Source organism: Aptenodytes patagonicus, chromosome 1, assembly GCF_965638725.1.
Source record: "Aptenodytes patagonicus chromosome 1, bAptPat1.pri.cur, whole genome shotgun sequence".
NCBI classification, from domain to species: Eukaryota; Metazoa; Chordata; class Aves; order Sphenisciformes; family Spheniscidae; genus Aptenodytes; species Aptenodytes patagonicus.
In genome coordinates, this window is record NC_134949.1 from 77870256 (window position 1) to 77896075 (window position 25820).

The 25820-nt window shown below is 41.3% G+C and overlaps 1 protein-coding gene across 2 annotated transcripts in view; it reads right to left on the reverse strand.

The window, feature by feature from the left end:
* The window catches only part of TTLL12 (tubulin tyrosine ligase like 12), a 29575-nt gene extending 7017 nt beyond the window's left edge, over window positions 1-22558 (reverse strand). Inside the window, exons 1-8 of one of the 2 annotated variants that reach the window (XM_076343820.1) lie at window positions 22408-22558; window positions 16105-16280; window positions 13872-14070; window positions 11890-12049; window positions 11082-11215; window positions 7769-7845; window positions 1542-1658; window positions 1238-1432 (exon numbers count right to left, since the gene is read on the reverse strand). In XM_076343820.1, coding sequence (XP_076199935.1) covers window positions 1238-1432; window positions 1542-1658; window positions 7769-7845; window positions 11082-11215; window positions 11890-12049; window positions 13872-14070; window positions 16105-16280; window positions 22408-22527 — 1178 coding nt within the window. In that variant the 5' untranslated portion in view covers window positions 22528-22558. The remainder of the gene's footprint in view (window positions 1-1237; window positions 1433-1541; window positions 1659-7768; window positions 7846-11081; window positions 11216-11889; window positions 12050-13871; window positions 14071-16104; window positions 16281-22407) is intronic. The other variant, XM_076343830.1, reaches the window with a different exon arrangement.
* Between the last annotated feature and the right edge of the window lie 3262 nt (window positions 22559-25820).

The following is a 25820-nucleotide window of genomic DNA, read 5'->3' on the forward strand; positions in this document are numbered from 1 at the left end:
ACATTCTGGCAGTGTATCGTGCAATTTTCTAAGTTGATTCCCTAGTAATACCTCCAAATCACTCACGTTAACTGACACCATAACTTGTCTCTTTGGGAAGAAATCACACAATATCTCAACAGTTCATATTGCAAGAAAATGAAAGCACATCACCATCTTCTCACTTTCTAGTAACTAGTCACCTCAAGGGGCAATATTCTTTGAAATATCTTTGAGGAAAATAGGCAACATGCTGGTCTTTCAATGCATCCTTCTGAGTAAGGGCAGGGTGACACTTGATGTCTTCCTTTCCCCCATCTATTAAAGCATCCTGAGAAACTTCTTGAGCTTCATGATAAACAGTGTAAACTGAGCTGAAGTTAGTGGTGTTAACTTAAGCGGGTCTGTTTTGTTTATTTGAAACTTCCTATCCTCTCCTTCCCATTCCCTACATGCACATTGCATTTATGGTCAATCCTTGGTATTAAAAAGGAATTAAAACACCAAACACTAGGGATACATGGAAGGAGCGCTCTCTCCCGGTCATGCCAGTCAATAACAGACTATGTAGAGCAAAGAACAGCCAAATGAAATGCCTGGCAGGTGGCACCATAAGCAAATGTCACCAGGGAAACAACGTTTCAACCAGAATACTCCACACCAGGCATAAGAGGTTATTTCACTAGCAGTACCTAATGCTCTCTTTCTCTCTTACCAAAAGAAAATTGTAGTTTCCATCCACTCCAAGGCAGCTGCACCAGCAGAAAGAGTGTGGATTTTAAACCCTAAAGCTCCACAACTGCTTTAGGCTAACACTAAACCTCGATTTTACTTTCACAACCTTACAGAACCTAAGTATTTTAACTCTAAACATTTTTCACTCTGGCTTAAGTACAAGAACAACTGCTACTGGTCCCCTGAAAAAAACCCCATTTGTTGCAAACACATTTTGATCCTTTGTATATCTGTTAAACACAAGAGGTAAGATCTTGACTAGACAAAAAGCAACAGCTTCAAATTTGTATTCAAATCATGGCAAAGTTTCTGTGTTTCAAAATGCATTGCTTAACTACTCTTACATTAAAGAAAATATCTAAAGAGCTCACACTTTCCAGGTAAAATTCACTTGAACATAAACACACCAAAAGCAAACTCATGGTGGTGTAACAGCTGCCAATCCCAAAATGCAGGCTACTGGCCTTTGAGGAAAGTGGGATTAAGAAAGCACAAAATGTAAAGAAGCGGAAACATAAGCCACCTTCTGTCGCGTTGCTGAAAGTAGCTGATGAACTGAGGCAATTCTGTTTGGAGGTTAAAAGTACGAGGCAACCATCTTGGCCCGTCTGGTCCTCCAGCTCGCCTAGAGATGGATGCCAGGCAGTCTTTGACAGTCAGGAGGTTCTCACATGGGAACTGATTCAGCATTACCTCAGGCCTTTCCTCACTTAGCTTCCTACAAAACAGAGTAGTTGTTAGGTGAAGGAAGAATGTTGGGGAGGCCTTTGGAAACACAGTTTTTATAGCAACAAAAGAATTTGTATTATCAGGGGAACAATTGCAACCTATAATCTTTGAAGTGTGAGAAGTTGTAGAGGATGTCTGCTTCTCCCTCGTGGTCTGTGAATACAAAACGGGGATGTGTCAGGTTGTTGAGGACTTGCTGAATGTCTGTGAAAACCCTAGAAGAAGAAAAAGGCATATGAAGAAAAATGTGAGAGTTTGGTTTCTGAAACTGGTCAACTCTTGCTTGAACAGAAAAAAAAGTTTTAAGCTTGGCTTCCTACAAGAATTATGCTTTACCAATACACACTATCTGTGACAATCTCTTCTTAACACACAGAAACGTTTTAAATTGAAGTGGGGCAGATTAAAAAAAAAAGTATTTTGAGACAGAAATCTCAAAGATAGTTTAGCTCCTACAACTTTCACAAAAATAGCAATTCAGAAGACAGTGACTAAGTCCCTGACAAAGAAGCACTAACATGAATTCACTATTCTACATGAAAAGTCCTTGAGAGAGACCTCGTAAATGCCTTTGTTGTTGGAAGAGCCCTAAAAAATCAACCTGCTGTCATTCACAAGAAAAATTTGTAGGAAATCTTGTCAGTTTAACTCAGCAGCTTTAGAAGACTATTTTCAGAACTTCACATGAACAGAGACATTTCAAACAATCAAAACATATGAAAGTATGTACATTATGTATGTGCAGGAAGTACACAACTTTGAGGTTTAATACAAACCCCCTTCCAGCTCCATTAAATAAACCACACCAAAACCCAACCCAAACCTGATACACATTACAGAACATAACCAAGAATGAGGCAAGATGTTGCATATCTTAGAAAATTCCCCTCTCAAATAAAACCAGTGACTTGGCTATCTGACATGCTAAAATAAGCAGATAGCAACAGAGGTTATTCTGATGATTTTACAGCTTAAGGTGAGGTCACTTAATTCAGAATTCAGCACGATGACTCAAAAAGCAAGACTGACATAGAAAACAGTCCTCATGATAAGGGAACATTTAAACAGACTATGCAACCACTAATTTTTTCCATGAGAAACCACTATATTCTTCCTCCTCTTCAGACCTATTCTTATCAGTTGTGTAACTTTCCTCTCCTCCTCTGCTACTAACCAACTGAAAGATACATTCCCCTGTGAGAGACTTCTCTGAAATAACAAACTGTAAAAATAGCCCAGTCACAGGGGGAAATACATTATTTAAAAAAAAAAGTATGTAAGATGTTTTGCATAGCTCCATGTGTGACATACTACAATGGTTATACTATTTACACTGGAGCCTAAGACAGCTGACTTCACAGTAGATGAAGACAGTCAGCCTGGCATCCCTGTTGAAAGAAGTCACCAGTCTTTCCTCACTGTTGCAACAGAGCAAAGTTAGTATCTTCATACAGCCCCACTAACATTTCTTTCTGCAATATGTGGCTTGGCTTCTCCTTGTAAGTCTGCACACTAGGGGAAAGTACAATACCAAATTTGATATGGGACCCAGTACAAGTTCCACCAAACCTATTTCGTATACAAGCTATCCAAATATCCACTGGTTTGGAGCAACTTTTAGTCGCTGCTGAAGCAATAGGGAATCAAAGTGGTGACCTGAAGATAAAAGGCCTTACAACGCTGTAACAAAGTCTTGAAGCATCCAACATCCCCCCACAAATATACATGCAAGAACACATGCAACACAAGAAATACTAGAATTTAAGTTGCTCTTACAGTCCCAGATCAGTCCCCTACAAATGCACCCTACAACACAAGTTATCATCCCACAGGCACTAGTCCTGGGTAGCTGGATCCAAACCTAGCTAACAGATCTTAGTAGCAAGAGGATCATCAGATCTACACAATGGACCTATTCTACTTGTTAAATCCACTCAAACAGGAGCAGCAATAGGTTGTTTCCCTGTGCCGCCGCCTTTCCCCTCCCCCTTCATGTGATTAAGCCCCTTTAGTATGGTATGGAAATATTTTGCTAACATATTGCACAATTTTTTCTGGCAGAGTGCTGGAATGCTGGCCTTCAGGATTCCCAGCTTCTGCTCCAGCCTATGCGAGTGGTGTCTGGTTTCCAGCTCAGGAAAAAGGGTAAAAGTAACATACCCAAGGATAGAGTTTGGTACACTCATTCTGAAAAGCAATGTGGTTGGATAAAACTTGTATAATGCAATGTATTTGGAGTACAGCCACGGTTAGAGTTGGGCTAAGGCTGTACAATCATTTGGTTAGTTATCTGCAAAAACAGCCCAGTTACAGTTGCTTTCTCCAGGACAGAAGTGAAACCTCCGTTCAAAATCAGTGTTACGCTGGAGCTATGAAGAGTCACAGATAGGACTCCTTTGCATATGAACTACCAGAGACCTTGAATGCACTTACAGGTAAAGTTCAAAAAAAGGTTTTTACTGAAATTAGTGGAAGTAACTCAGTAGGGGATCTTTGGGAGTCAAGAGTAAGGCTTCCTTCCCCTCCAGTTGCAGCTATGGCAAATACCTTTGAGACCTCTGGTTCATCAACCGATGGTTCTCACAACAATTCTTCCAACTAGGGTAACAATGAGGCTGAACTATAACCTAAGGTGTTAAAACAGATTAATCAGTGCTTAAGGCCAAACAAAAACATAACCCCTGTGGCAAACTCCCTTACTCCAGTCAGAAAGAGGCAATGGTATGAAAAATGCTGCTGTAACAAAGGCCTGAGGCCAAGGCATTTGGCCTTACACAGCATGGAAGGACACCTGGAGAGCCTGCCAGCATCTGATAACTCCAATAAATGTTATTCCACATCATTCCCTAGACATCATTTAATCAGAAGTTCCCTCCCTGCCCCCCCCCCCCCTTAATTCCATGTTTCCCAATACGTCATTTAGTAATAAACTCCCACTGTTGGCTAGACACCAGATACTTTTCTCAGCTGAAGAGCAGGGTGTTCTTTGCACAAATCGGGGATTCAGCTGAGACATGGGTCACCTCCTCTTGCACATCCAAAAATCAATTTCCCCCCGGTGTTAATTCACTTAAACGCTCTACATAAGCTCTACACCACACAGAAATACAAGTAGTGACCTGCATTCAGTCCCTCTGAACAGCAGGCTTAAAGAAAGATTCTGGTACTCTTTTTCCCCTGATTAAGTATTAAAAACAAAGAACCCCCTTCCTAAAAAACTAATACTTCTCTTTCAAAAATTTCCCACTACAACACTGAGCTCCCTTTAGAGATACACAGAAGATAGTGGTATCTTCTATAATATATAGTTATCAAAGACTATTAGAAAGACTTCCCCCCCCCAGTAGCTTACAGCTATACACAAGATTTCACAGAGGTGCTACTCACATTAACAATAAAAAGCCTGCTTTCTTAATCTTGAAGTCTTGCTAGGAAATTCATGTGCCAGAGCACTCTGGATTATGTATCTTAAGACTTACTTATAGAACACAAAAGTGCAGCACAGAAGAAACAGGGGAGCTCAATCTATCTTTGCCAAGTGCAGGAAGACCACTGAAATAAGCTGATGGAGGTTAAGATTAGAGGGGAAAATAAGGCCATTCCACTTGTTCCAAGTTTTTAAGTTACTCCATCCATTCTATACGCAATCCTCTTACCATAAAAGTCTTGGGACAGTCAAAGGCTCTGGAAGGCATATGATTTAGTTCTGAGAAGGAAGATTTCATAGAAACACTATATAAAATTAATGTATTTCACTGCCAACACCTATCACTGAGCTTAGTGGTCAGATTCCCTTAGGTACTTTAGTATATCCAGTATTAATGCATACATTTGGAAAAAAACAGACCTTTGCACTGAAGAACACAGACTATAAGGGCAGGCACCTGACAACTACTGGGCAATTCCTTTGTTGTTATCTAAGGAGCACGTAGGATCTTCTATGGTATTCCCTTGTTTTAAGTTAAGTAAATTGGTACACATTCCAGTGTCTACTCTGATAATACACATCCACATATATACATAAAAATACAGACAGATAAGAAATGCACCAAGTCCCATTCTGGGTTTAATAGATGACAGAACCTCTACACTACAATACTGTGATATTAGCCAACCTATTCTGGACCTTTCATTCCGATATCAATGACACACTGAACTAATGAAGCCAGCTAACCATACTTCCTGAATGATTCCCCCCCCCCTCCTTGTCATACAGAAGTCCTAGTAGGGATGCTATAAATTCTGGGATTAAAGAAGATATTAGCCAGTGGAATTGTGCAAATAATATAAAACATGTTAGATGTTACTTAATTTATTCAAAGCATTTAAAGCTAAGAAGCAGTTATGAGAATCAACTCCCAAAGCACAGAGCTGACAAGACCGATCAAAACAGAGTTGTCTTGTAACAGCTCTTCGGGCATCTTTAAGAAATGACTGAGGTAGCTGAAGAGACACATGAACGAGAAGATCAAGAGAAAAAGAGATGATCAAGCCCAACACAAACTGGAAGGACTTTTCATATTAATTTTGTCCTTGAAACGTTTAGGTCTTTTATCCACCTTTTTTTCAAGCCAGCAATCAACACAGCTGGATAGAACAATCTCCCTAGGGCAGCAGTCACTATTAATGCTACAAGACCTACTTGAACCTATAATTTTGCTATATCAAACTACATGTACTTGCTCCCTCCCCTGCCTTTCAGGATTCAGGTTTAACATTTATTTCATCTTCCCATTCTCTGTCTTAGCTCTACTTGGAAACAAGATGACTAAGAATTTGTCCCAGGTTCTAAACTTTGTAACCTCATGCATTTAATGATGTGTATGTATGCAAAGCATACACATTAACAGGCTACACACATCTACCCAGCTTCACACATTCCCATCTGCCTGTCCATGGTGGCAGCCTTAAAACCTTTAAAGCTTTGAAGGAGGCCAAGAGCACTGGAAGACTGCAGCTCCCACTAGGTCATCTGGACTCTGAGATGCTACCCTGCTCCTGGAGGAACTTTAGTAGATGAAATTCAGAACACAAGAAGGACCTTCTGGCCTCCTGTGGAGGCCAAGCTGCTCTCCTTTCTCCTCTCCAGACAGGAGCTGGACAAAGAAGAAGAGAGGAAAACCCTTAGGAATACATGGACAGGGTGTTGATGACATTCCTTAGAAGCAGAGCAGGAAGGATTTGGCATGTGTTTTCCCCCTCCTTCCCTCTCTGCCTCCCTGATGTGAATGACATTCACCTGAAATATGAGATGCAAAATAAAGAGGTAGTGGTGAAAAATAAGTTAACATTTCCCAACATCCTCACTGTTTCTTTCCATCTCTGTTAGAATGCATCTACCTTTGACTTCCTTATCTGAAATAGAAGCAAGTACACTGCATGAAAAAATAGCTTTTGCTTATCCTCAAAGTCTAGACAAACCAGAGATTTCAACTGCATAATAAAATCTAAACTATCACTGAGCAAGTTAACAAATGCCTCTCAACTCAAAGCGACTTTGATTTTCAGTAGTTCTTCCCAAGTAAAGTTGATCTAATGAATAATAATTCCTCTCAACACAAGAAGCTGGGGTGTGAGTGTACCTAGCAAATACGTTTTAGCCTAACCTCATCCCTTAAGCAAAATGTTGCAAGCAAGAGCTCGGATCCCAGTGTCAGACTACAAACACCCTGGAGTGCAACTCACAGCAATGCTACGTAATAGTACGTTTTTCTGGAATAAAACTAGTAATAAGGCAGTCTAGCCACGCAGTGCCACTGCTTTTGCTCACAGAAATCCCTTATCTTTGCAGTGTTCTTCCAGCTTTCTTCTGAAATAGTTTCACGCCATACACTCCATTTTTGTAGTAAGGCACATATCGAATTTAAAACATCCCAGGTTTTGACAAGATTCCTGCTTGGCAATCTCATCTGAAGAAGGGGAATAGTCTGTAACATTCACACAGCACAGAGAAGCACATATACCCCTATGGATGTACATGCCATAATGCAGAAGAGAAGTCTTTAGTCTTTCTTACACACTTTAGTTATACTCCTTAGTGAAAACAGTTACAACATTGTGCAACTTTTCTTTCACCCAGAAGGTGGCGCTTATTTAAAAAAAATCTTAAAATTTATTTTTAGAAATTCTGTAAGTGACAATCCATTTAGTCTGAAGAATCCAACAAGAACAACTAGTAAGTCAGAATCTTAAGCAAGTGGCTACGTAAAAACACACCTTCAACTCGTCTCTGTTGTTCAAAGCTGGAAAAGACTGTTCAGCCTCAGCACATTGCAATTATTATACTTAATCTTGATAAGAAAGCATTTTGTTTGCAGATACATACTTGAAAACTTTGTCTTTGTCATAAACTGGTGGGTTTATCATTACAGGCAGTTTTTCCTTGTTTTCTGCTAAAATTGCCTAAAAACCAAAAAACCACAAAAAGTTAATATTCAGCAGAATAAATGAGCAGTCTGAGGTCAAACTCCACAATATTCAGTGGATATGAACAGCAGCTTAGACCAAACTGAATTTTAAAGTGTGCATAATCGTGTTTATAAAAGAAGGGATTGAAAAACAACATAATCTTTAAGGAGAAGCTACAGGTAAAATATTCTGTATGACTCAATGTTCATCCAAGTGTTTTATTAGCAACAGTCTGTTGAAGTTTAGCCTGTTGAAATTTTCTCAAATTGTAAACCTTTACAAATCATTTTCTGCAATTCCTTATCTCCATATAAGAATTTAAATACACGTATACAGATGCATTTGTAGTCACAGTAAAAATGACAGTCCATCTGCATGTCTTGTCGGTCCATTGTGTTTGGCGCAAGTGAATTCCACCAAAGCTGCATTTTGAGAAATGTATTATGTTGTATAATATGCTGCTTAGGGGGGAAAAAAAAAAAAATCAGTACAAGAGCAGCGGCAGAAGGGAATCAGAGGTAAGGCTATTAGTAAAAGAGGAACAAGAAATATGGCTTCAAGACCAGGGCTTATCAACACTGTCAAAGCACCCTGAGAAATTCCTGTTTCTCCTAAGCATTAAACAGGATATCAAATCACAGATGATCATATGCAGTAAAAGACAAAGTTACTGTATTTCCAATGAAATGGAAGATTGACCATTTAGCCATGATGTTTTATTACAGATAACTAAAAAAAAAAAAAAAAAGATATAGGAGGCTGGAACCTAATTCTGCTCCTGTGAAAATGAGCAAAAGGCTTTTTGCAGTCTTCAGCAGTAAACACGCTTGAAAAAAAATCTCATTCCATCTTTTACAACACCTCTGACTGGTCAAAGGAAATACACATTTGGATCATTGCTGATACCCTGCCAAAGGAAGTAGCTCACAAAACTCTGGGATGGGAGAAGTGCATCTTGAGAAACCAAAGTAGCTGCTGTTCTGCAACAGCTCCCTGAGTTCCAGCTGCTGCACACTGTCCTCATAAGTTGCAGTGGTGAAGTGTCTGTCCAGCCATAGAAATACCTCTTTAGCTTTAAGGCTGTTATGGGGAATACAATCATACATAACTGGAAAGCATAAACAAAACCACAATTGTAATCTAAGATCTTAGACATCACCTTCTAAAATAAACCGGACAGTACAAATACAAAGTAATTCCTGCAGTCACCTAAGAATAGGAAGGGAGCCTGTACTTTTAAGAGAAGACTACAATTCTCAGAACAGTACTGGAGGATTCATTACTGCCTTTTCTGCAACTCAAACGCAGGGAGCTGCTGCAGAACAGCAACTACTCTAGTCACCCCAAGAAATACGTCTTTCATCCCAGACACTTCATTAGAAGCCGCCTCCCCTGACACTGGTTTCTGCAATCATTGCCCAATCATTACCCATAGTACCATTTAAATTACAGCCTCTGTGATCTGTGTTGGAGACCTGAATTAGGTAACAGAACAAAAATCAGGTAAAAGTTAAGCCACAATGTTGCTGTGACAACTCTGTGATTCTTTTAAATAGAACACTGAAGCCTTCAGGTTTATTTAATGGAAAATTAGAATAAGAAATATAACAACCTTAGCTATAGTAAAAAACAACACAGTCCATTTAACAACAAGTGATTATTTGCACATAGTAGTAAAGCAGTTGCAGAAATTATACAGTGATAGCAGCAAGCGATTTTGAAACCGTATGACTTGCAGAAACGTTTAGAAACATTTTCACACAATTGTATTTCCCTGCAGAACTGCTGGCTCACATATTAGTGCTATAAACTGATCTCTGAAGTTGTCTGTACTTTTTTGCGCATGCAGCTCTGCTTATGTGAAAATAGGGGAATCGGAAGTGTCAGCAACATGGTATCTCTTTCTAGCCACCTCACTTTCGGTGCTTAAGGATGTGCTATGCCCTAAGCTATTCTTCACTGGTCTGTCACCATTTAAGACTTTAATCTACAGCTAAACAATCTAGAGTAAAAGAAAGCTCTGTTGGTTGGTTCTAGCATCAATATTTTGCTGTCATCTCTTCTCAATAGCTGAGTGGCAGAGACACAGTAAAGAAAAAAAGGATGCTTTGAGAAGATGTTTTTCAGGTGGGGTGGTAAAGGAGGATATTGTTTGCCCATTTGCCACACACAGTTCTTTAACTTGACCTATCATCGTAAAACAGAATTAAAACATGTGGAAAAAATTGCCTTATCTGAGATCCAGGCACTTTTGCCAAGAGAACACCTGTAAGACATGAAACTATGGGTGCATTGTTGTTCCTCGTCTGTAAACACAAAGTACATCTACCCCTCTTCCAAAAATGTAAAATCCCAACCAACCAATCTGACTTAGGTTACAAGACAGCCTAATTATTTTGAATGTATATCCTTCTTTGGCAGAAACTTCATTTCTGACTAGATATTGTTAATAACAAGCTGGATCCAGCATTTTCTGCCTATCCTCTATCACAAGAAACATACAGTTGGAGTAGAGTATAGATTAATCTTCAGAAGCTGCACTTTGAACGCCAGTTCGTGGCCAGTACAGTGTCCTCATAGGCATCAGGTTCCTTAATTTTTCTTAAAAAAGAACCTCATGCAGATCTGGTTCATGAAAAGGAGATTCCAAACAACAATAATTTCACATCCTTAAAATATCACAAACATTTAGCAGAAAGGAGAGCACAAAACAAAACAAAACAGTGCCATCAAACTAAAGACATCTCTGCTCCAATATTTAATGGTTCTAAACCACGACATTGAGTGAGTAGCCAGGTTGAAAAATATAACCACTCCTAAAAAACTAAAATAAATCTTTCTGTAATTCAAGACTGACCAAAAGTGCTACAATAATAAATCCAATCGGTAAGCCTATTAGGCAACGTCTCAAATATCTAACTGGAAGGTGGGTACCTTATATGATGTACCTTACAGCATGCTTATAGAGAAAGTTATACAATATTACAGTAACATATTAGAAATAATTTGTGTTGCTTCAGTTTTTAAACAGTTAAATATTATGCATAAGACATTTCTTGTCTCAACATGCTTTCTTTGAAATGATTTGTTTGGGGTTTTTTTTTTAGTTAATAGCTATACTCCGAATTAATCTTTAAGCCTAAAAAGAAGCAAAATCAGAATTTTTGCAATGTTTTTACCCACCACCTCTTCTTAAAAGAGATAAAATATGAGATTTATTAAAGTTATACCTGGTAATGCTCATCTGATGGCTCTGGTGTAAAACAGTTGACATCCAACACTTCATTAGGCACCCACGGTAACAAAACACACTTCCTGATCAAGCGATCCGTTTCCCCGTAAGCATAATCACGAGTCACTTCATCTGCACCAAAACAAGGAGAACCTTCTAGGAACTGCCTTTCATATCTCCACTGAAAGTCTTCCTCATGCCATATCACACCAATGACAGCTGAACAGTTAATAATACCACAACTTCTTTATTTAAATGCAAAGTTAGAGATAATTAAAGAACGACATTAAAAAGGGTATTATTTAGGATGCAAAAATTAGTCCAAAACCATCTGACTTAATGACAGTTTAGTCAGACAGCTGGGCACTTATCTCCTCTACATGATGGGGGCATAAGGTGGCCCCCAACCAAGATTACAGGAGCAAACGGTTGGCCTGGCATTTTCTGACTTCAAGTACTTGACTTTGTGACTCAGAGCTACAAACATAGACTTTTAAGGAATTTTTTTTTAAACTCTCAGATGACTGAATCAGTAGTTTCACTAGGACAGTGTTGCAAGATTGAAGTTCTCTGTCAATAAAACATTAACAACATTTTTTGATGAATGAAGGCCTCTATCTCACATAAATTATGGTGCTGGGAATATCAGGCAGAGAACTTTTAAATTTGATAGCACTGCAAATATGCAGTCATTTTGGTCTTGAAATATTTGCTCTGCTGTGAAGTGCTCAGTGATTTGTAAGAATATGGCACATCTTCTGTTGCGGGCATAAAAAAAACCCCAAACTTTACAGACACACACTTACCACCAGTTTCAAGGTCTCTCAAAGGCCAGAGAACAGTGTAAGCAATTTGTTGAGGCATATAAAACAGAGGTGCTGTTGCAAAGCTAGGCTGATCTGAATGCTGAATGCGTGATCCAAATTCATCCATAATGTACCAGACAGGAACCTTCTCCTCAGCAGTCTGTACGATTAAAGAGAGCGAGACATCCTGCACATATCAATTGCTAGAAAAGCACTGCAAGACAGAAGGCACTGGCAGCACCCCCTACACCATTTCTCTGTTTCCTACTCTAGCCAAGATTGTGAGCAGGTGCGAAGTACAGAGTAACACTCCCATCCCTGCAACTCGGAGGCTAAGCCAGACTAGCATCCAGCCACTGCTGGGAACAGCCTGTTCCCATCTCAAATGCACAGTTCCGTCCTCTTTCTTATGCTAGTGCTGTTGCTTACTAGACCTGTTTCCCCTCTACCAAACTAGCCAGTTCAGGGAGCTAAAGCAGCAGAAGGCTGTTTGGTTTTTTTGGTAGGGTTAGTTTTCCTGCAGTTTCTATCAGAACTAGTTCACTACAAGGACGAGTTGGAAGTTTACAGCTTAAGAGTGAAAGAGAGCAGAACTGCCCCCTGCAACAACAGCTGGCTGTAAGAGTGTTGAGGCTGCAACACTTGTCACGATAAAATCCTGAATGAATGAATAAACTTTAAATTGCTTGGTAGCACTCCTGTCGCCCTTTTACAGATGCGGAAATGGAGGCACAGAGATTAGCCTTAAGATATTCAGGCAGCCTAGTGCCAGAAAGGGGAACAGAAGACAAATGCAGCTACAAGTTGAGTTAATTGTCTTCCAGGAAAGCACTTTTCAAGTGGTAACACAGATAATTCCACCTGATTCACAAGCCACTCATGACAACAAGATGGGCAACAAAGACATAGGGTAGAAAGATTGAGAGATACTGTTCAGATCTCCTTTTTATTTAAACAAAAAAAAAAAACAAGGAAAAAAGAAAGCAGTTACAACTAATCACTTTCTCAGGGATTTTTCAGGCCTGATACTACTGTGAGCTAAGCTGATACCATAATTGAAAAAGGTGTCCACTCCAAGCAACAACCTCAAGCCCCTGAGTTAAGAGGTGCAGGTTAGTCATGCTCACTTGCTCAGGGTTAGCCCTGCCCATTCTGCACAGGGCTTGGCCCGAAGAATTTGCCTTTCTCCTCTTTAATCCAAAATACTCACAATAGCCTAGGAGGTATATTGCAGCCCCTACAAAAGAGTTTTTAACTGAACCCTGAGGGTTGTATTCCCTCAGAAATGGCATGTATGCACTTGAGGGTGTTTGACGGCTCAAGACCTGCTGGTACAGTGCTGAAGGAATATGTAGGGCAGAGGGACCAAACCTGGTGTGGTCTTATCTACACTACCTAAAAGTAGCAGCCCTTAGAGTAAGCTATGCCCAGAGACACTTAGGTTCCATCTTGAAACTAGCTGGTTCTCACCTGAGGGTGAGCTAACATTTACACAGTATAGACAATCAGTTGCCAAATACAAACCAGGAAGTTAAGTTATCTAACAGTGTAGATATATCCCTGGTGCGTAAAGCACTCTATACAGGTGAGGAAAACTGTGAGCATAGCTGAGACACTCACTTTTATGTGAGACAGTTGATTCATGACATTCTTTCCCTCACTATGAGAAAGTTTGAGTAGAAAAAACCCACATAATATACAAGCAGATCTTCCCCTTCTAGCCCACTTCTTTTGTAGCAGACTCTTCCCATCTCTATAAAAACCCCCTCAAAGTTCTCATCAGAAAGCTGATAGCAAGCCACTGTGCATTTTAGCCCTACATGGCATTTGCTCTCCTTCCAAGTAGGAGTTTATTCTGAAATGCCTGTAAACGACCTTTTTTGTATTGAAAATGTATCTTTGTTAATAGCCATGTATTGGAATGTCTTCATTCAGGACTGCTCAGAACTTTTTAGTGTCCTAATTAGGCCTTAGAGACTTACCCCTTGAGAAAGCTGGTAGGTCTGATTGTATTTCCACATTTCCTGCAACACTTGCTCAATACTGCCCTCATCTGGGATCTCTCCGTGAAAGTCGATTCCCATGAGATTTGTCATCCTGTGCAGTAAACCAGGTACGTGAAGCAGCTGCTGGCGGGCATGTTCAACACGGTACGTCCAGGCGTGGTCGATGAGGAAAATGCTTAAAGAGAATTTTGGTAACATTACAACAGTATATTTTCACACATATATTGCCAGATGTTCTGTGAATAAGAGCTACGTTTCCTTGTAGATTGTTTGATAACTAAGTCTTCTCTTACTCCCGAAGTCCCTCCCAGAGTACACATTGTGACATTACAGGTTAGGAACGACTTCCCAGCAGTAACTTACACTCTGTTTTTGTTCTAGAAAGCTTATTGTGCATTAGTTAGTATTTCCATGAAAACGAGGAGCAAACACAGAACAGGGCACTCAGTTTGTAAGCCCAGTTCCCTTTAAAGGCCAGGAACACAAGAGTTTCTTCCCTTTTGATCATTAACTCCACTGTATCAACCAGATATTCTTCCCTGAAGAAGGAAAACAACACATTATTTTGCAAAAGTATTCAAGGATCTTGTTAGCCATGAGCTCTGTGACATCTACCATCATCTGTACAACTCAGTGGAGAGATCTGATCATGAAAAGCCTGTATCTTTTACTATTAAAAAAAAAGGATTAAGTTTTTTTTATTGTTTGTCTTTGGGGTTTTTTTTGAGTGTTTCCCTCTCCCCCCCCGCCCTGGTCTTTTTAGAAAAAAAAGCATTGTTTTAAAGAATTACCAATCTGATCCAAAACAAAATCATACACAACTGGCACAGCTTCCCTTGACAAGTTTAACTCTTGTTTAGGCTGCATGATTTTTAAAAAAACCAGTTATTCAAACAGAAGGGTTCTCCCACATTTTGGTTATATCCTCTTACTGAACCAAGTCAGATAGGAATCTGAATTCTACTTGCTAAAAACCCCCAACAAACCAAACAAACAACAACCCCCTCCAAACAAAACCACCCCACCACCCACATTTCAGAAAGTTAAAAACATGTCCGCTGTCACGTACACCAAGTATCCTTGAACAATTATTGTATCTCAGATTCCACATACAGAAGAAACCTCATTTAATTTTAAAATTAAAGACTCTAGAGAATGCTAAGATCAAGCTCTTTGGAAATCTGTTAGCAAACAGGCGTGCTGGTGTTCTGCTCCTACATTCCCACACATCTGAATGCTGCAAAGAAGCCCAAGATTATCACAAGACCTGTTTTGAACTTTGTAATTTAAGTGTGTTCTCAGATTTAGAAAAGTAATGACTTAGGTTAAAGCAGGCACGTAAAGGCAGATACCTATGCTCTATGTTGTTTTTACTCATCAAGGCTAAATTTAGGTTTTTAGACTTTGTATGTTTGCCTAAGACCTAAAAAGTATGAAAGTTCTGGCAAAAGAAGTTCTATAGAACTGAGCAGAATTGTGTTTAGATCTCCAGCAGAGTTGACTTCATCTCACTGCCATTTATTAATATATGACAAGTAGCCTGTTCTATGTTTGAAATCAGTAAGAACACAAAAAACTGTGTTGTAACATGAAGTTGTTTCTTATGCAACTTTTTTCTAGTTTTATAGCTGTACACTAGTCTCATATTCATGACAAATAAGCTGATTCTGAAGAAAGCCAACAGTAACGTGATGTATTCAACTATATATGCATGCATAGCATGCAATCACACTATCGCACTCTTGAATTATATTTTAGCCAACTGGAGGAAATTTAATAGTCCATGGATCATTACTTTGAAGCTGCTCAATACCTCCTTAGCCTGAGATTTGTGAAGGTCACAATTACTTCTTCAGGTTTTTTTTCCGCAAGGACACACAGTCTTGCAGATACAAAGTTTTTGTTTTCTTTCTGCAGAATTCATTTCAAGGTTGTCTTTTCCCTATTTTCTCCCTCAGTTTACTAAAACCAATTTCTAAGCATCTTCCTGCATGATTTAAAAAAGAACAAGGTTAAGATACTTGCGCTCCTAGTACCCTTTGCAAGATGTGCCTCATAGCATGCACCTTTCCTCAAACAGGCAGCTATGTCTTATAGTAAGAAAAGATTTTTGAATAGGACGAAACAAGTTTTAAAGCAAACTGTCTGTATCATTTTAGGGTTTAAGACTACTCAAAGACTGAACACTAGTTCTGAAATCACTACTCACCTATCGGGATTGGAGGCTTGAAGCCCATTCTCATTTGTTACGATAACTTTGAAACAAGGTTCATTTCCAGGATTTGGTTTCTTTTTTAACTCTTCTTCCATTTCTTCATCACCTTCCTCCTCATCATCCACCTCTTCTACTTGCATTATACCGAAGTAGTCACCAGCATCAAATACCTGAGATTGAAAGTGCACAAAATATCAAGCAGTTGGTTGAGGCAGTACCCCGATATGCATAATGCAACACTGAAAGGCACTTTTAGATAATTTTGGCCTGCAATCTGATAAAAATTGGCATTTTTAACTTAAGAGACAAATGAACAACAGTATTTATTCTTTCACATTTTAATAGAGCTGTTTGGGAAGTTTCTTTAGTTAATATTGGCAGGAAGCTTTGCTGGTTTCTTTGGTACCAGTACGTCTACTGACGATCATCTATTAGTTTAACTTCTCAAAGAATTCCAAAAGCTGAAGACAGAATATCTTTGCTCAACTTTGCTAAAATCAACAATTTAAGACCTACAAAACCAGGTATTACCCAGGCTCCACAACCATACTAAAGTACATTAGGGCCCCTGAAGAAAAAGAGCTTTTACCACTTGTGTTCTGAAACAGTTAAGAAATCTCAGCATGTTTCCCCCGTGCTTCTTTCCCTACACAAGGAACTGCCCATGCTCACTCACCTCCAGATGAGTTGGGAGATTCCTTATACTGCTGCAAGTTAAGGTCTATACACTTACCTCTACTGATGTGCTGAAAGGGATTTGTTTGCATTCTTGCCTACTCCAGATATAACATCTTGATCTAGAACCTACATAAATTCAGTAGGTCAGTACACAAGTTTCCCTTCTGCCAAAATCTTGCGAAATGGTGGGCTTGCATATCTTTTGCAGAACCACAACTCTGCTGACAACTTTCATGATTTCAACGTGAACATGTGCTTTTAAAAAGAAAAGCATGTGTAAAGTCTCAGAAGACTTTTCAAATCCTTTCAGAGGGAGTTATTTTTGTTAAGTCACTCACAATGAACCAGGCAGGAGCAGACAAATCATTTGTCTCAATCTAGCCTCACTAGAAAGTAGCAGGGAGGGAGAAAGACCTAGAAATGTGACCTCTAAAGTTACTGGTTTAACATGTCAAGCCCCAGTATACCTAGCTTCTGACACCACATTATTAGAAGTCATTTCTTCTAGACATTGACAACTTATTAGCTGTAAAATTCCAGAGGCAGTGACAAGCCTTTATTTGTTCAAGTGAGCATTCCTTCAGGATAATTATTTCTGCTAAGCCCCAACAAGGAGGGGAAGAAATCAACTCCACACCTGTAAAGCAAGGCCACCTAGACAAAGCAGATAGCTGCCCAAAGACAGCTAGCAAGGGAGGAAGGCAGTGAAGAAACAACACCTGCTTCAGATCTTAAGCCACAGCATGATATCATTGACCAGATCCAAGTGGAGAAGTACCTGAAATTCTTTTCTGAGGATCAGGGGATGGCATTTTCCTTTGGGCTGGGGGGAAGAAAAAGAAGATGCCAACAATGTGTTGGCTAACTCCACACATACATTTTTCTTAAGGTAAAGAAAATTACTTTCTCAACAGCCTCACCGGAGATTAAAAATACACCTGTGTTTTAAAAAATTAGAAGCTGACTTAGTATCATTTACTTCAGCAGACATCAAAATAGCTAGCAATTCTAATTTATTCCTAGTTTTCCAGTTTTGCTAGAAGAGGACAACATTACTCAATAGTAAGCAATATCATGACCTCTTGCTGTTATAAGAGTAGCCACCAATGTTCCTTTAAGTCTCTGTTCGGTTGCCTGTACAATTTGTAGTCATTCTAAGCTGAGGTAACCACACGCAGGTCCCAGCAAAAGGAAGAGTCCTTCCTTGTGCAGCCGTCAATAGTGCTCACAATTTATTTTCGTCAGGTTAGCTCCCAGCTGGATAAGCTCCCTGATCTGGCTCACCGCACAAGTGCTAATCCTGGCCCACGACAGGCAGCAAAAAAGTACACCAGGGCACACACGTTCCACTCTTCCTTGAAGTGACGCTTTGCTGCTCCTGCTGCTGGATCAAGAACTGTCCTCATCAAGCTAGCAGGAGAAACAGCAGCTAAGTGACTGGCAGTCATTAGAAAATTAAAACCGCAAGTGTGATTCACTGGAGTCCACTTGACACCTGCTACTGTATGGCACTATGTATGCTTTCTACACTTGACAATTTGTCTTAAGGAGTTTGTAAGAGCAGGGATATGAGGTGAGCCAGCTGCTGACTTGGGAGATTAGCCTTCACTCACCACAGGCTCCACCCATTCACCAAAACCCCATGATGAAGTCCTTCTACAACTAAGGGAAGCTGTTGGCTTTACGTTTTATTAAATATAAACTCAAGACTTAAAAATGAAGGGACTCGGAATTCTCTAAGCCAAAGTTTTGACCTCTCCCTCCAACAGAGCATCAGTTGCATGAGATTGTAGCAGTTAGCAAAAACTCTCCACTTTTAATACCTTTCAGCAGAATTATGCTAAAAAAAATTTCTCCTTGAGAATTTAACACCTTGAAAAGTGAATTAGGTATATATATTCCTCACCTGAAGAAATTCACACTTCTTGGAGCAGCAGCTCAAGACCACCTTAATCAGTGGCTTTTTGTGAGGTTTTTGTTGGGTTTTTAAATTCATAATTGATAATGCAAACAGTTCAGTAGTGAACTGACAGGTTTGGCAGAAGTGCCTGGTTGGCAGTGTGGACACACAGCCTGTTAAGTGTGTTGACGACACTGCTGTCCTCCTCTCTTCCTCCCTCCCTTTGAGGGTCTGTCACACTGTGAACATACTAACGCAGCAGTTCCATTAAAGGAATCTTAAGCTACTTAAGCAAAAAACAGCTGGATAAGATCACACAACCAATTTGAAAAGTATAACCTTTCGCTTGAAGCAGAATAGGGAGAACTTGCATGAAGTACTCCGACAGAGTTAGTAATAGTCTCTAGAAGACAGCAAAGGGGTAGCAACACATTTCAGTGGCACAACTATTTGCAAGCAAAACATGCTTGGGCAAAATCACTCTCTCTTCATATTCAGGTGCAGTTCCAACTTAACAAACCTAATGAACCAGAGAAAGCGGTAACAAAGCAGGCGCATGTCATGACAATGACATGCACTGGCATCTTCAGCAAATTCCTTTTAGGGACAATGCAAACTGCTTTGAAGGCCACAGGCAGCCTCTGAACAATAGCCTGCCCTCCCCTGCTCTGGAAAATAAAGTCTAGTAGTATTGATCATGCTGCATTCCTCCTAGTAATTAATTAAAAGCCTCCATTTCTAACTGGGATGAAACTCTAAGCAGTCCTTTGCCAGCGACATCTCAGGGCCACAAAAATCTTACTGTGATACACAGAAGCCCGCCACATAACTTAGTATATGGCTGGAATAGAAAAAAAAAAGGTTATGAATAACATCAGATGCAGGCACTGTATTTCCCAGGCTTGTAACCAGACTATACACGGTTTCTCCAGTAACATAAGAAACAACCACTATATTGGAAATAGAATTTTAGGGTTTATAGCAAATTATTACACATGCATATGTTTTGTTTTTCAAGTTTCTGCCAGAAACATGGAAAGTTTGCTTCCCAACAGACATTGAATGCTAAATGCAAAACAAAAAAACAAAAGCAGGTTTCTTGACCTAGGAGATATACCATGTTTTGAACGAGCAATCCAATTCAGTTCATGGTTACATAATGCTCTCAGAAGGAAACCTGCTCCAGCAGATCTCAAGGTAAATGAAAAAAATAAACAAAGTCCCCTCCACTTCTCTCACAGGCTTTAACATACACAGAGGAGGGAGGGTGCATTCACTCTGTATGTTGAAGCACGCGTGTGTGTTGGAAAACAGCTGCCTGGGCTGGGTTCTAGAGGTATTGATGTAAGAGAGATTTTCATCTGTATTATGGATGCAAATTTTCCAAGTTCAATGCTAGAAAGTTTTAATCTTTGCAACAGGTTAGGACAAATGAAAAATTCCTCCAACCTTCACACATGAAACAAGGAAACTCACCCTATGCTCCATGTTGCACTGATTTCCACCCCACCCCCAGTTACTATTACCTAGACTCCCAAAACATTGTCACCCTTTCCCTTCACCTCCTTTGCTTTCTTTACTGCTGCTCCTCCAGCCACTCCACATGATCCAGTTCTAAGTAAGGTACTGTAGCTCTGTCTCTACCTCCTCAAGAGCTCATCCCAGTCCACGGCTCTCCTCACAGTAATTTTCCCTGGACATCCCAGTCTTCTCCATATCCTTTTGCCCTTCTTCTGGGTAAAACTCAGAAGCTGCAACAGTAAAGACAAGCACCATCAGCAGCCTAATTTATCTTCCTAAGCACACTGAAATCATTAAATCTCTCCTTCCACATGCACTGGAACACTTAGTACAAAAGAACATGCTCAGCCACTACTGCAAGCAAAATGAAACAGAAAGAGCAGCCTGCCACCTTAGAGCATATGCTTTCTTCATCCTGCCTTTCTCCATCCCCGCCTCTGTAAAAGGATCAGGACTATGGATCTCCTCACTCTATTCTCTTACCTTCCAAATTTCACACACACCCCCCAACAAAGTTGGTAACATGCAAGGATTTCAGCCACAGGACACAAATCTTAAGCCTGTGTTATGTCACAGCACAATTCCAAAGTTTGCCAGCTACCTCCAGCTTCATAATACTGGCATATGGCAATATAACAGCTTGCAACTTCAGGTTTCCTTACCAGTTTTATACTGCCTTCTATTTCATCCTGTTCCAGTACATCCCTTCTCATACCTTCCTGTTTAAGAAGAGCAGTAGATATTCCCTGCTCCAAGTCACTTACACGTATGGTTGTCGAGAGAGGTATAATACAACAGGAAGTTTGTGACTGGGCATATGCTTGAGCTAATGTAGATTTATTTTCTCTGTAATACACACATATTCCTGTTATTAGCAGTACCAGACACACAACAATTAGAAAGCAGCAGTAACATATTCAGACCCTTCCTGACTGTATGTGCTATAAACACTCAGATTATATCATGACTTGCTATGTTTCCCTCCTGTCTGAACTTCAATATTGGGATGGGGAAAAGAAGCATTCAAGTAATTAGAAATTAGTTTACTTGTACATGTGTGTTAAAGTACAGTCCCCTTTCCTTCCCCACTGTCCTATACTTCCTGTTCAAACTTCTCATCCCATCCCGCTTTTTTCTCCACTGCTCATCACGCTCAACAGCACCCTACCGCTAGTTCCCTTTTCTCCCCATACCTTGAGGTTCCCATCAGATCTCTTTCTCTCCCCAGGACTGAAAGTTCACCTTATTCTTATTTCCTTCTCCAGGCAGACTCCTCCAGACTCCCTGGAGCGCTCTCAAGTCTCTACACAACTAGTTTTGGGTTGTGTCTCTTTCCTGCCTCAGTTCCTTGTTCCTTTACTACAACAGGAGAACTCAAAAAGGCTCACAAAGGGCAATGTCCCCAAATTTATGTCATTGCATCTATGAGTAGCAATTTTACAAAGGCTTACAACTTGCCCAAAATTTCGCCTGATAAAAAGTCACACAGCACCGCCGCTCTGAGATGCTCTACAAAGCAGTCCTTGCATTGTTATTGTTTTAACCATTGCTGGAACGTTCTTCTACCACCATCCCCATTCTCTGCAAGAGCTGAACGGCTTTTACTCAGATCAGGAATAAATGAACAAACCAACCGGCCAAAACCACCCCTGAGACAGGCAACTCACGCATACACAAGACAAGCTGGCTGAGTTAGCTCTGCACAGTTATAAACGATTAAGGACTGGGTAGACCAGCATGGAAGTGAAGAGAGCCGGGGCAAAAAAAAAGAATCAGCTAAAAGGCAACCCAAACCATAATACATTAACATATGATGACATCCTGGCTTTACTACTACCACTGTTGCTTTTCTAGTTTCCTCTTCGGCAAAAAGGTCCGAAGGCGTTAGGACATACTCATCACCTCTCTCCAACACTGGATCTCCGGTTACCAGGATCCCCAAACGCTTTCAAGCTTTACGCTGACAACAATAAGACGAAATCAGATATGCACAATACACCTAATCTCTTTTACAGTCCCAAGCTGCAGCTTCTAACAACCGGCACGAAGCTTTTCTCAGCCTCCCCTGCAGAGCAACCTCTTGGCTCTCTTCTTCACCCCGCTGGGAAAGCGGGCCCCCCCGGCCCCGCGCGGTGTTTCCCGCCGAAGGAGCTTCCCTCAGCGCCGTTCCCCCCCGGCAACGGTCCGCGGCCACCCACCTCGCCACGCAGCTTGCGGCACAGGCTCTCCCAGTAGCGCGCCGGGACCCTCGACGCGCGGAGCGCGGCCCCGTGCAGGGCCACGAAGGCCGGCAGATCCTCCTCACCGTCTTCCGACATGACCGGGCACCGCCGCTACCCGCTGCCGCTGCCCGCCCCGGCGCAGACCAGAGCATGCCGGGTGGGGGCGGCCCCTGAGAGGGAAGGAGGGAGCTGCGCGCGCGTGGCGGGGCGTTGCCAGGGGCGGGGCTTCGCCGCGCCGAGGGGCGGTTGCGGCCGTTGGGCGGTGGCTTGCTTCAGGAGGGGCACGGCAGGTTTCCAGTTACACCTGAGGAAAAGGGGTCTGAGGGGGCTTTAGTCTGCTGAGGAGGTTCTGCTTGTGCTTTGTTCTTCTCTTGGCCTTAAGCTTTAATAAAACCACAGCGTTCGTGGCGTGGTGCCGGCCACAAGATTTTTGAGTTTCACAGTGTTTCATGATGAAGGGGCTTTTCAGGAAGGCCCCAGCTGTAGCCTCTGAAGTGGGTTACAGGTGGGGTGCGAGGCATGAGAGGGGCTAACTGCCAGTCACAGCCACGGGAGATGCTCTCTTTGAGTCGTGTGCGTAGAGGAAAAACTGGCACCATGTATGGTGCCAAACATTTTTTAAATCAAAACTTTTTTTTTTTTTAAACTGTGACAAGTGAATTTTAACACTAGGCCTCTCTTCAGTATCTGTTAGTGTAAGAGGGAGGTGTGTTCTTTGCAAGTGCCTGTAGGAGGGAGGTGGCTTCCCAATATTTTTCTTGTGCTGTTTAGAAGACGTTTCTAAGAAAATCCATTCCTTCTCAGGTTTTGTAGGGAATAGCCTAAATCAGTTTAAGGTGTGGCTCCCTAAACATTACTGGTAGCTTTGGTCCCAACTCAGGTACGGTTATAAAGCTACACAAGAGCAAAGCAAGGCATCTGACGCTGGTGGCTGCTTGGAGCGCAGGCTGGGGCTTTGCCGTGCCTGCTCTTTTAGCTAGTCAAGAGCTGCTGCTGCTGCTAGGTGCGCCTGCATTGCTCCCTCTATGGATTGTCTGCTCCAGGGACTGTGGAAACTGCTTTTCCTGCCAGCCTATCCTCAAATCAAGCCAGGATCTGACTTCAGCGCTGCTCCTGCTGGCAGCATGGCACCATGCTGGGAGGGGTGTCCTACAGTCCTGGAAATAAAAGGCAGGTTCTAGAAATAGGAATTTAAGGTCAGTAGCTGGTCAAGAAAGCCTCAAATTCACAGAGCACAGTCAGTGGAGAATGTACGTGAATGCCATGTTGAAGAAATACCTCTGCTCAATGCCCTCTCTTGTGTTGCTGGACTGGTGTCCTATATAACTACCCAGAGCAGCAACCCCTCTCTCCACATAAGAGTTAGCAGGTGGAGGGTCTGTAAATTAAAGTGCTGCAATAGCTTGGCCAGGCACGGAGAGAGTAGAAAGAGATTAAAAATGATGCCTACATGCTGTAACTATACATTGCCATTCTGCAGTTGAGGATCTAGCACAATCCTCGGGTTGGATATCTGAATAGTAAATGCAGGCAAATCTTCCTCTTTGCCCGAGACTTTGTCTGCCTCACCACGTGCTGTGTTCCCACAATTCCCCGGCATAAAGGCTTTACTAGGATGTTGCTAAGGAGGCCTACCTGATTAAACAGCAGCAGATCAAAAACTAGTTGTATTTCTGGTGTTCCTTGACTGGGTTCCCGCCATGCTACTCTGAGTTTGAGGATGTTTTTGCTAATATTGTGCTTTGGAAAAAAAGGATGGCTGTGGTGGTGATCTTGCACTAGTATTATAAAATGTGGAGACTAGATCACTTACCAGTCCTCATGGGGGATCCTGCTTACTGAAGAGGATCCCAGTGCCACCCGTCCCTCATTTCTGTCTTTGCCATAGACTTAATACCTGATGGCATATTATATATGCACACAACGTAATACAGTTCTACACAGTCTATGTCAAGTATATCAAATTACACGACTTGGTTTTTTGCACAGATTTTACTCACTACACCAAATGTCTCAAGTTGGGAGTGTTTACTACTGCTAATTTGAACTGGTGGTTCATTTACTTCTTTTCTGCCAGATGACTTTATAAAAATAAGTTCCCAGAAAATATATAATAATTATTTTATAGTTAAGTCAAACTTTTTAATTGCCTAAAAAAAAAAAAAGTCTTTTTTCCCTAGGCAGACCGAGTAAGAAAAGCGGGATGTATTTTCATTCCTTTGTTCAGCAGAGCCACACTGATCATGCCCTGTCCAGAGGCAAGGGGAAGAGTGATCCTGCTCCAACATGAGATTTACATAATTCGTGTTCTCGCCAAGTGCAGGCAGGTGCGTTGTCAGTGCTTATTTACACTTCCACCTCACTTTGGGTAGGAGTTCTGGCTGCTGGCCAGCTGTCTGTGGTTCCAGACTGTTTGGGTGAGTTTGCAGGTCTGGGGGCAGGCTACACTGCTGCTGATAAACTCCGAGTAGTAATAAACACAGTCAGAATCAGTGTGGTTAAGAGTAGATAAGACCCTGAGACACAGAAGCAACTGTAAGCAAGTGGGCTATTCCCTGACTTTGTCCAACAGTTACCTAATGTGGTCTTACTCAACTGCTGTCCTTGGCAGCCTACCCCACTTTTCTGCTGTTTTTCCACAACAGGAGTAATTCCTGGAGCAGGGAGCGGCATCCAGCGCTCACCGCTCTCCCATCACCACTTCAGCCACCAGGCTGCACAGTGAGGCTTTCGGGAGCAGTTGTTCCTACTCTGTGGCATAGATCACCTGCGATGCCAGAGCCGTAGCCCAGAGATACCACTGTCAGCCTCTCATTATGAAAGCAGGTATTTGTGGATAATCTTTGTAAAGAAAAAGTTACCACAGTATATTATTCTGATTGTTTTCTTAGGAAGAGTGACTAATTTACAGTGCCTGAACAATGCAGTCCTCACTCAGGCAAAGCGCTTGTTAAATTTAATGGGTTACTTTACATAGGTATTTGCAGAGAATGCAAAAAATTCTCAGCAAGGCTGAGCTTACAAGCACTGCCCCAGTCTAAAATAAGAGGATTTAGCCTTCTGGCAGTATCTGTAGGGGACCAACCCATGCAGCTGTTGTGCCTCTGTCACAGCAGTCCCGATGACTTATCCACCACTACCTCATTTAGTTCCTGCCCTGTAGCAGGAATTTATCATGAGTTAGCATATGTGAAGCAGCATTTGGCCCCAACAAATACAACTAGAGTTTTACAAAGTTTTGTGAGTCTGGCAGTTTCTGGCTTTATTCCAAATGTTTATGGCTATCTGATCCTGATAGATCTGGGGTGCATTTCCCCACTTCCTGTTGTTTCACGTTAGAACCTTCCTCTTTGGCAGCATGTCATGGAAGCCTTCTCCCGAAGAGAGGT